The sequence below is a fragment of the Diceros bicornis genome, chromosome 25 (assembly GCF_020826845.1).
Source record: "Diceros bicornis minor isolate mBicDic1 chromosome 25, mDicBic1.mat.cur, whole genome shotgun sequence".
NCBI lineage: Eukaryota > Metazoa > Chordata > Mammalia > Perissodactyla > Rhinocerotidae > Diceros > Diceros bicornis.
Genome location: NC_080764.1, coordinates 7,431,184 through 7,442,037, shown reverse-complemented (window position 1 = coordinate 7,442,037; position 10,854 = coordinate 7,431,184). Strand labels below are relative to the sequence as shown.

The 10,854-nt window shown below is 57.5% G+C and overlaps 1 protein-coding gene across 1 annotated transcript in view; it reads left to right on the top strand.

Moving 5' to 3' along the window:
* Window positions 1-587: 587 nt before the first annotated feature.
* The window catches only part of SERHL2 (serine hydrolase like 2), a 24,206-nt gene continuing 13,939 nt past the window's right edge, over window positions 588-10,854 (top strand). Inside the window, exons 1-8 of the mRNA XM_058568215.1 lie at window positions 588-637; window positions 1,059-1,208; window positions 1,325-1,438; window positions 1,798-1,839; window positions 2,274-2,293; window positions 2,769-2,843; window positions 4,354-4,463; window positions 4,898-4,977. Of these exons, the coding sequence (XP_058424198.1) occupies window positions 634-637; window positions 1,059-1,208; window positions 1,325-1,438; window positions 1,798-1,839; window positions 2,274-2,293; window positions 2,769-2,843; window positions 4,354-4,463; window positions 4,898-4,977 (595 nt within the window). The 5' untranslated portion in view covers window positions 588-633. The remainder of the gene's footprint in view (window positions 638-1,058; window positions 1,209-1,324; window positions 1,439-1,797; window positions 1,840-2,273; window positions 2,294-2,768; window positions 2,844-4,353; window positions 4,464-4,897; window positions 4,978-10,854) is intronic.

Here is a 10,854-nt window from a genome sequence, read left to right as displayed (position 1 = left end):
ACCTGGGGGGTTCCCCCATGTCCCCAGTGTATACATTCATTTGTTCACGTGTCCAACAAATACTAAGGCTGGTTCGTGCCAGGCGCTGCCGAGGACCCCAGGACTGCATGACAACGCGGTGGACGCAGCCCGGCCTCCCAAGCGGACGTGAAACCATTAAACAAAGTCACCCCTTCAGCCGCCCAGTGAGGGCCAGAGAGCACCCAGAGGGCGCCCGCTTGCTGTGGCTGCTCCCTGGGCCTTCGCCAGCTGCTGCTCCCGCGCGGGGGTCGGTGGCCATGGGGACTGCCCAGGGGTCGGCGTCCGGCCGCGTGTCAAGCAGAGACCCGGGTGTAGACAGGGATTTGGGAGGTTGTTGGTCACCGCCCTGGGACTCCCCAGGCGCTCTGCTCACAGCCTCCGCGGGCGGGCGGGGCGGGTTTCCCAGCGCCGGGGCCCCTCCCGGCCGGCACCGAGGGCCAGGCCGCGCTGCCCTGGAGCTCCAGGCAGCCGCGAGGTCTCCCGCAGGGACGGCTGGCCGGCGAGGAGCGGGGCCTGGGCGGGGCCGGCCGGCGAGGGGCGCGGCCTGGGCAGAGAGGCGGGGCCGGCCCCGACGACAGACTGACAGCGGCGGTGCGCCGAGGGACGCGAGCGATGGGTGAGGACCCCGGCCCGGGCCCCTAGACTAGAGCGGGGTGGGGGAGGCCACGCGCACGCTTCCTCCTCGGGAGGACCGCGGCGGGAAGGAGGGAGAGGGCTCGCCGACCACGCCGCCCTCCTGCCTGTGGCAGCTCCTTCACCTGTGGCCCCGGGAGTGGGCTGAGCCTGACCAGCCGGGGATGGGGACCCCAGGACACGGCCACACGTGGCCTCTCAGCGTTCCGGGAACCCCAAGTTAGAGGAGCGTACGTGGGAGGCCAGCCAGGTTCTCCCTGTGTGAACTTACACGAGGACCCCCTGGGGGCAGCATGGGAATCTGAGCCCCCTGGGTAGTGCTGATGCCCTGAACACACTGGGTCATAGACGAGGGGCTCAGGAAGTGCCAGCCTCACGAATGAGGGCGTGTCTCTGTCTTTCAGGTCTGTTTTCAGAGCTGAAGCTGGCTGTGCCCTGGGGCCACATCGCTGCCAAAGCCTGGGGCCCCCAGCAGGGCCACCCTGTTCTCTGCCTGCACGGCTGGCTGGACAATGCCAACTCCTTCGACCAACTCATCCCTCTTCTCCCGAAAGGTGAAGAGAGGTGCCACCCAGGGGCGAGGTGGCAAGACTGAGGAGAATGGGGCGGGGGGTGGGGGGAGAGACGGCTGACATAGACACCTTCTCCTACCCACTTAACTCCATTTCAGACTTTCATTACATTGCCATGGATTTCGGGGGTCACGGGCTCTCGTCCCATTACAGCCCAGGTCTCCCGTATTACCACCAAAACTTTGTGAGTGAGATTCGAAGAGTTGTGGCAGGTAAGAGGCAGAATGTGTGTGTGTGTGTGTGTGTTGGGGGGGCTGTGCCCTGCGACACCCCCTCTCATTGATGAAGTTGGGTGTTAGCCAGGAAGCAGCACCGGCCTGGGAACGACCTGGGGTCTGGTCCCAGTTTTTCCAGGAATGCATGGGTGACTGGGAAAGTTGGGGAGGGCTGCCAAGAAGGGCTTGCTTCCTCCTGAGGGTTCCACCCCTGTGGGGGAGCTGGGGCGCCTCTAAGCTGGTTTCCTGAATGGGGTACCCCCAGATGCTGGGGAGGGATTTCCCAAGCACAGAGACTGCAGGACAGAGGGCGGGTGAGGCTGGGCCCTTGCAGACCTGGCTCCGTGTGTTTTCAGCCTTGAAATGGAATCGATTTTCCCTCCTGGGCCACAGTTTTGGTGAGTACGCCTTGGCCAGGACTGGCTGGGCTCAGTGGTGGGGCTGCGAGGGAGAGAGAGGAGTCGGTACACAGGTGCACTTCCCCTGTGCTTCTGGGAACTGCAAGGAGGGGGGGGTGGTCTGTTAGACACTGACCTTTGGGCACTGTGCCCTTTGGCCTCAGGCAGCTCCCTTGAGAGACATAGGGCGCCCTAGGCAGCATGGCTCTCAATTTGATAAAGAAAATGTGGCCTTTTGAGTGGCCGGGTCTGATGAAGGGGCCCTATGGCCCCGGAGAGGGAGCCCCAAGTTTCACAGCAAATACAGAACTCCGGCCAGCAGCGGGAGAGAGGAGCCAGTCCCCTACCTGAGGGTGTGTCGGCTCCTGGGAGGAAGTTTTAGTAGGATTTTGAGAGCTGGGAAATATCAGCCAGACTCTTCTTTTGTCCCCCAGGTGGCACTGTGGGTGGAATGGTGAGTAGATGGTTTTGCAGGGACCACCTCTGGCCATCTTGGGCCCTCCTCCAGGTGGCATGGGATGAGCAGGAGGAGGGAGGGCAAGTTACCTGGGAAAGGAAGTGACTCATATCCCAGTTTCAAGCCAGCATTTTATTAGCTGGTGCCAGTTTGCTTTGTGGGAAGTGAGTGAAACAGTGGAGATTCCTACTGGACTTAAGGGTTTTGACATTCCCCATCCCCTCTGTCACAGAGAGCCCTGGAGTCCAGTCATCTCTAGGGTTTGGAGCTTGGTGCTGGGCGCAGACTGCGGGAGGAGGGGAGAGGAAGGTGATCTGAAGGGATAGAAGATTCTTGTTCTGGCCTCTTGGTTAGCACCCTTCCCCCAGCCTGAAAGGTGTCTCGGGAAACAGCAGTGTCCCCTGGGAAAAGTCTGAGTCCCTTTTCCATCTTCCTCTCCTATTCATTCTTCCCTTTTTGTGTCGCATCGTAGTTTTCCTGTATCTTCCCCGAGATGGTGGATAAACTTATCTTGCTGGACTCATCGCCATTTGCCCTGGACTCTAATGTAAGAACAGGGGCCTTCGTGCATGCTGTCGCTGGGGGAGACCCGGGGCCTGGCTAGTGCCCTCTGCCCTGTCTCCTTTGGTGGGTACCAGGGAGGCGGGAGGAAGTGGCAGAAGGTAGACAAGGCGGGTCAGGGGACCCCTCACAGAGGACAGAGTTATGCTGCTTATAGCCCTAGGAGTGGGCAGGAAAAGGGGTGCAGGGACCTTTGTCATCCTTGGAAACCCAGTGTGTGGCCCGGGATCTGCAGGATGCCAGGTGGATCAAGAAATGGCTGGGGTGGGAGAGGGTAGGAGCAGTGGGTTGAGGAAGCTCTGGGGGCACACGGTTTGGCGAGCCCACCTGCACTCACACTTAGTGAAATGACTTTGTGCTGTGCACGAACTGCACAACTGCACACAGCAACCCAGAGTGTGGACCAATGGTAAAAGTGCTGACCCTTCTCACCTCCGCCACCAGTGCCTCCACCACCAATGACAACAGCCAGTGCTGCTCTGCATCTGAGTCCTGGCTCTACCGTTTACCTGCTGTGTGACCCTGGGCAAGTCACTACACCTCTCTGGGCCTCAGTTTCCTCACCTGTAAAACAAGGAGGTTGGACTAGATGACCTGGGAGGTGCCCTGCCAGCTCTGACATTCTGTCATTCTGTTCCCAAGGCTCTGCCTTTCGGTTGTGATGTAGCTCCTTCATCAGTTTTAGTTTTCTTGTCCCTAAAATGACCACAAACTCCACAAGGGCCAGAATCGTGGCTGTCTTTTCATCACCACGTGTCCAACCCCGGCCCAGAGTGAGTGCTCAATGGATGTTGCGTGAACGGATAGCTCGTGCGTTGTCGTGAGGATGCAGTGAGACTGCGGTGGCTGCCACTCTTGCTTCTTTATCTGTTTCACCCGCTGAGTTGACCAACACAGTGCCCCCAGGGCCTTCCTCCTGGGGGGTCTTGGTGAGTGGTTGGTCCTCCCTGTCCTGCCTTCTCAGGGGGCACAGATGGGACTGTCACTTCCCACTGCTCCTCCAGGCTGTGGACTGTGGACAGGGCCAGGCCATTCTCTGAGTGAGCTGGGCTGGAAATGGGTACTTGATGGGGGACTGGAGGTCCCCGAGCTGCACCCCCTCAGCCAGTCTCCTCTCCACCGTTGGGAGTGATAGCCTTAGTTCAACCAGATGAAGTTGTCATGGTTGAACCCCGAACCCTGGACGGTTCATGACCTATGGCCCCTAATATCGCACCTTTGCAAACACTTGGCAGTTGACAGAGATTTCCTTTCCCTCTGTCCTCCAGCTTGGTCCCTCCAGCTGTCCCCAGCCACAGGCAGGGCTGGGCTGGTGGTGACTGAGGGCTTACTAACCTGTGCCACCCCTCACGGGGTCAGAATGAATCACAGGCTAAGAGGGTGTAGAGGATGCGCCACTGAGGGGCTGCTGAGGGCGGGTGGGGGTGGGGAGGGGCTGGGCCCCTTCATCTGCAGCTGGGAGCCCTGCCCACCCAGCAGAACCCACAAATCCTTAGGAGATGGAGAACATGCTGATCTACAAGCGGAGAGCCATAGAGCACACACTGCAAGTGGAGGCCTCCAAGAAGCCCTCGAGCGTGGTCAGCCCGGAGGAGATGCTGCGGGGGTGGGTGCCGGCGGGCGAGACCGGTGGGGCGGGAGGCCTGGAGAAACTAAGGGCACCAAGGGAGGAGACCTCTGGGGCGCGGAAGAAGCTTCTGTCTCCTGCTCACACATCCACACCAAGCCTGTTTCTGTCCGTGCTCACCCCGAGCATCAGGCTTCCCGGCCCTCCTCAGATCCCCCAGCTGGGACTTTCTCTGCTTTTCATTCTCCCCCTCCTATAGCCATGCCCTTCACTTATGTGACCCCTCTTCACACACTCTCTGCCCCCAAATCCTCTCCAGGTGCGCTCACACACACACACTCACACCACTGATGTGAACATCCCATGGACACATGCCTGCGTCCTTTGGGGGTGCCCTTCCTCTCCCTTTCCTCCCCTCCTTTCTGTCTGGCCCCCCTGCCCCAAGGCATTCAGCGTCCTTCTGTCTCCCCCAGGTTCCTGAAGAACAACAGTCACGTGAGTGAGGAGTGTGGGAAACTCCTCCTGCAGAGGGGAACCACCAGGGTGGCCACAGGTAAGGGACTCACCATCCAAGGCCATTGCTGAACCGCACTACTACTGGGGAATGACAATGACTAGGCTTGATCGCTGCTTGCTCCGACCAGGCATAATCCTAAGTGCTTTGCAAATGTATCTCATTTAGTCCGCCTACTGCCCTGTACTCATGCCACCTACAGCAGGAGAAACTGAGGCTCGGAAAGGCAAAGTGGCTTGTGCCAGGTCAGACAGTGACTGCACGTTGCAGAAAGCCACGGCCTGTGGGGAGCTTGGTCAGGTGTGTTGGGATTAAATGTTGGGTAATGTCCCACCCACACTCTGCTGGTCCTGTGAGGTGGGTACCAGGTGCCAGAGAGAGGCTTGCACGTCCTAGGGGGCCAAGTGACTTTTTCAAAACAGGGAAGTGGAGTTGGTGGCACCTTGGCTTCAGGGCAGCGACAGGCCCATGTTTGCTGCTCTTTGTTCTCTGGATACTTTTGTCCAGGAAGCCTTTCCTGAAGGTCTGCTCTGTGCCCAGCCTGAGCCAGGCTGCAGAGCTGCGGTGAGCAACAGCAGACCCCAGCCCTCTCCTGGTGGGCAGTACCTCTGGCTGGCCCACCTCCAAGGGGCGCCATTCACAAGTGCCCGCACTGGAAATGACTTCCTAGGAGTCGAGCAAGGAGGAGGCTGGACGGGGCACATACATTCTAGAAGGAGAAATGGATGATAAACTAGTAGACAGACAAAACAATAGACATTTTATTACAGGTGTAAGAAAGGAGATGTACAGGGTGCTCTGGAAGAGACCCGTAGGAGGGCCTGCTCCCGACAGGGGCTCCAGGAGGCAGCTCCCAGGAGGTGCATAAAAGCCCCAGGGAGACAGTGTGTAGGATGGAACGTGCACTGAATTGACTCTGCTAGCTCAGCTGTCTTGGATAAGTCCCTCCCCTTTTAGACTCCTCTGGCTTTCTTTTTTTTTTTTTTATAATTTTTATTTATTTATTTATTTTCCCCCCAAAGCCCCAGTAGATAGTTGTGTGTCATAGTTGCACAGCCTTCTAGTTGCTGTATGTGGGACGCGGCCTCAGCATGGCCAGAGAAGCGGTGCGTCGGTGCAAGCCCGGGATCCGAACCCGGGCCGCCAGCAGCGGAGCACGAGCACTGAACCGCTAAGCCACGGGGCCGGCCCTTCTCTGGCTTTCTTAGGTGACAAAGTCTTGGGATTTTTGTCCTCATAGGCTGATAGGATCAAGCAAGGGGGTGAATGTGGCTTCAGTTTATAAAGTACCAATGAGGCAGAGGTCAAAAACCACCATGCCTGTGGGAGCTGGGCAAGTCGTGATATGAATCCAGCTGCTGGGAGTAAGGCAGTAGGAAGTGGTAGGGACTGTGGAACTGGAGCTGGCATGCCTAGGCCAGCCTGGTCAGTGGTTATCATATGGGAACTTGGGTCTAGTATGGCCGGAATTTCCGGTTGCTCAGAGAAGCCAGAGATCTACTGTATTGTATTTTTTTCTGGAAATTGACAACACACTCTGAGGTCAGATGGAATATACCTAGGAGCTGTTTTGGCCTCTGGCTGCCAGTTTGTGACCTGTTTTGGGGGATTGTCTTAGTTATCATCTCTGAACCTTTGTCTGCCCCTCCCTGCAAATCCATCATGGAGAGGGGCGGTCGAGGGCAGAAGGCCCTGAGGGCCATGAGGACCGTGGGCCCAGGCTTCCCTGATAGGCCCCACACAGATGGCTGGGCCAGAGAGGCCCCAGGTGCAGAAGTGGGCTAATCCAGAATGAGACATGCTCCTGGCCAGGCTGGGGAAGCCGATTAGTCACGTGAAATGGTGAGCACAGACACTGAACCAGTTGTCAAGGGAGGTGGGGAGGGGGAGGGAGGAGCTGGGAAGGAGGTGCTGCAGGAGTGGGCAAGCGCCTGGATGACTGTGTCAGGACCAGCCCCTCTGCAGCCGCCATGGCCCTTTGGAGCCTGGCAGTAACCTAAAAGAAGACCCAACAGGCTCCTGGACCCCACCAGGTGCCTCCTCGGTTGTGGGTGACACTGGGGAAGCCAGCGTTCCAGGCTCCTCCCAAGTCCCTTCCCTTGGACCCCAGAGCCCCTGACAGCCCCCCTTCCATTCTGGAGCGGAGCAGAGGACAGGGCCACCCCCAACATCCAGCCCGACCTCTCAGGAGTCTGTATTTGCTTCCTGGGACTGCCACGGCTTAAACAACAGACATTTACTCTCTCTCAGTTCTGGAGGCCAGAAGCCCACGATCAAAGAGTTGGCAGGGCCGTGACAGACTTTTTATGCCTCTCTCCTGGCTTCTGGTACCCTCAGAGCCTTCACAGAGTGCAAAAAAGCTCGCAGTTGCTCTCTTAAGTAGAATGATCTGGGTCGGCCTCGTGGAGAAGGTGACTTGTGAGCAAAGTGACGAAGGTGAGGGAGCTGGTCGCGGGGACCTCCAGGAGGAAGGTGGTCTTGGCGAAGGGAGCTGCCAGGAAAGGCTCTGAGCAAGAGCTCGACTGGCTGTGGGAGAAACCAGGAGGCAATGAGCCCGGCCAGCCAGGGTGGGACTGATGGGGGAGGCCTAGTCCTTATGTTATCTACCTTTCCATCCACGTTCTAGTCACAAGGCCTAAGCCTCTGGACACAAGCTGGAGGTGTGGCAGGAAGGAGGGAGAGCCCAACTCTGGTTGGAGTTCCCTGATGACAAAGGACAGGCCTGTGTCGACATCCGGCCCCTGCAGCCTGCCCACCATGGGGGATGCTCAGACCCCCAAGACAGGCCGGGCTGCCCTGGGGTTGCAAGCATGATTTGTTTGGCTTGTTCAGTTCAAACAAAAAATTTGGCATGGAGGTTATTTTGAATAGACCCATCATAGTTAAAACAGAAATATTTTCTGTAAAAATGGAGATTTCCAGTTTCTTTTGAAAAATAGGAAGACCTGGCAACACTGTCTGCATTCCCCATGGGCAACCGCCAGCTGGACAGACTCTGCTGCCATGTCAGTGGGCCCTGCACCCACACTGCCCGCCTCTGCTGGCAGTTGGGTCTGTGACCTTGGCAGGTCCCAGCAGAGAAGGGCGAGGGAGCGGCTGAAGGGTTTCTGAGTTTACTCTCTTTCCCTTTGAGCTTTGGGCCTCCTCTGTGCTCTGTGGTCAGAGAGCCCCCACACCCAGGCCACCAGTCCTCAGCCCCCCAGGTGGCAGCAGCCCAGACCCTGTCTGCTCCCGGCCGACCACATTGTCCCGTCCTCCCAGGGCTGCAGCGAGGACCCTCGGGGTTCAGGGACCCCTTGTTTGCAGATGAGGAAACTGAGGCCAGAGAGGGAGGACCCAGGGCCTTCCTTCCCTCTCATAGCCCATCCCGGGGCTGATGTCAGCTGTCCATTCATATCCTGGGCTGGCCCCCAGGCTGGCCGTGTGCTCCTGCGGGATAAACTCGGGGCAGAACCTCCCCTGCCCTGCACTGCCAGAGTAGAGAGCCTGGGGGTCGGGGGACAGATGTCAACCAAGTCACCGCATTGATTACCCACCTGGGGAGGGGCCCCGATCTGTGGGAGCCCCTGCCCAGGAGCCCAGACGGCAGCGAGAGGATAGAGAAGGCACACCCAGGTGAAGAAGAGGTGATGGTGTGGGGAGCATTCCAGACTCAGGGGACAGCACGTGCAGAGGCCCTACCTACGGCAGGAGGGAGTATGTCCATTTCCAGAACCTGAGGGAAGGAGCATTGAGGGAGAGAGAGAGTGGCTGCCATGGAGGCTGGCGGGTGGGGACTGGACTGGTCAGGGCCCAGTAAGCTACCAGTGGTTGACGGTTGATATGATGTCTATTCCAAAAGAAGAGGGAAGCTCTTGGAGGGTTTTAACTGGAGGATGGGGAGGTGGGGAGGAATGGATCGACTCGCATTTCCAAATTGGCAGTGGCTGAAGTGTGGCCCCACGGGGGCCTGGCTAGCTCAGGTCTCTCCCCTGGTCCAGGCTAGGGTAAGGGTGGTGGGGACAGGGTGCTATCTGGCTGGCTCTTTGCTTCCTTGCTGCTGTTGTTTGAAGGTTTTTAAGGGGTCACCAGGACTTGGTAGGACAGAAATTCTCTTGTCGGGGATGCCTGAAAACCTCGCATGCCTTAGGGAAAATGCCAGGAGTGTCTTGAGATGGATTTTCCCCCACTGGGTGCTGAGTGGGGACCATCTGGTGGCTGGCCAGTTGTGTCCTTCAGTCCAAGGGGCATCTTCATCTTATTCCCGGGGGTTCTCAGCCTGAGGGGCAAGTATCTCAATTCCTCAAAAACGAATTGGGATAGTTTCTAGAAAACAGATGTTAGAAGATAATTGTCTACTCTGTGATCATTTTCCTTTGTTCCCCGAGCACGCTGTTATCGAGTGCCCACCCTGGGGGGGTCACCAGGCAGAGGAGGTCATTCTGGATAGCATGTGGGGTCAGAGGCAGGAGAGAGAAGGAGAGTGACAGGGAGTGGGGGAGGAGGTGGCAGCTTGAGCGGGGCTTTGAGGGGGACACGGGAGGACCTCGTGGGCAAGCTGAGCAATCAGGACTCTGTCCTGAAGGTGGAGGGAAGACCAAAGCGTCATGGGCACCGGAGTGAGACCTGGGAGAGTCCAGTTCTGGAACAATCTGGAAGGGGGATGGGAGGCTGAGTGGGGCTGGAGTCGGGAGTTGGGTGAGAGGTAAGAAGGGAACCAAAGCAGGGCGCTGGGCGTGGAAAACGATTTGATCTGTGTAAGGGGGGACAGTTCCTCCCTCCACTCTCACGCAGGACACTTCTGACACTAAAGGGGTGGGCTTTTCCCACAGCGACCACTCGTCCACACCAGCAGGAGTCCTACAATTCAATTCAGTCCTGACAGTGTCTACCCGGAGTCAGCGCAGACCCCACAGTTTAAGGGCTCAGTCCCACGAAAATGCCCCCCTTCAGACGCCAGTTGCAAATCCAGGTTGTCACCTGTGCTTCTGACCAACTAGCTGTAAATCAGGGGTTCCCTCAGCCCCCTCCTCAGGTTCGATATTTGCTAGAATGGCTCATAGAACTCAGGAAAACAGTTTACTTACTGGATCACTGGTTGGTTATAAAAAGATCTGACTCAGGAACGGCCAGATGGGAGAGATGCGTAGGGCAGGGGTAGGGAAAGGGGCAGAGCTTCCATGCCCTCTCTAGGCGCACCACCCTCCCCGAACCTCAGTGTGTTCACCAGCCCGGAAGCTCTCCAAATCCCCTAGTCCAGGAATTTTTGTGGAGCCTTCATCACAGAGGCATGAGGGATTATTATGTCAATCGCCAGCCCCTCTTCCCTCCCTGGAGGATGGGGGTAGGGCCGAAAGTTCCAAGCTTCTAATCATGGCTTGGTCTTTCTGGCCACCAGCCCCCCCTCTGAACCCATCCAAGAGCCCACCCAGAGTCACCTCATTAGAACACAAGATGCTTCTGTCACCCAAGAAATTCCAAGGGATTTAGGAGCTCTGTGTCAGGAACTGGGGTCAAAGACCAAATATTAGAACAGTAGACACTCCTAGCACCTTTATCACTTGGGAAATTACACAGATTTTAGGAGCTCTGGCCAAGAGCCAGGGAGCAGACTAAAACATGTATTTCTTATTATATCACAATATCACAGGCTGTGGCAGGAGAAGGAGGAATCTAGAGTTCTGATATCTCCTGCATTCAAAACAACTTTCTTTGTTTATGTGTGTGAGGAAGATTTAGCCCTGAGCTAACATCCAATGCCAATCCTCCTCTTTTTTTGCTGACGGAGACTGGCCCTGGGCTAACCCCTGTGCCCATCTTCCTCCACTGTACATGGGATGCCGCCACAGCATGGCTTGACAGGTGGTGTGTTGATCCGCGCCTGGGATCCGAACCTGAGAACCTCAGGCCACCCCAGTGGAGCACGAGCACTTAACT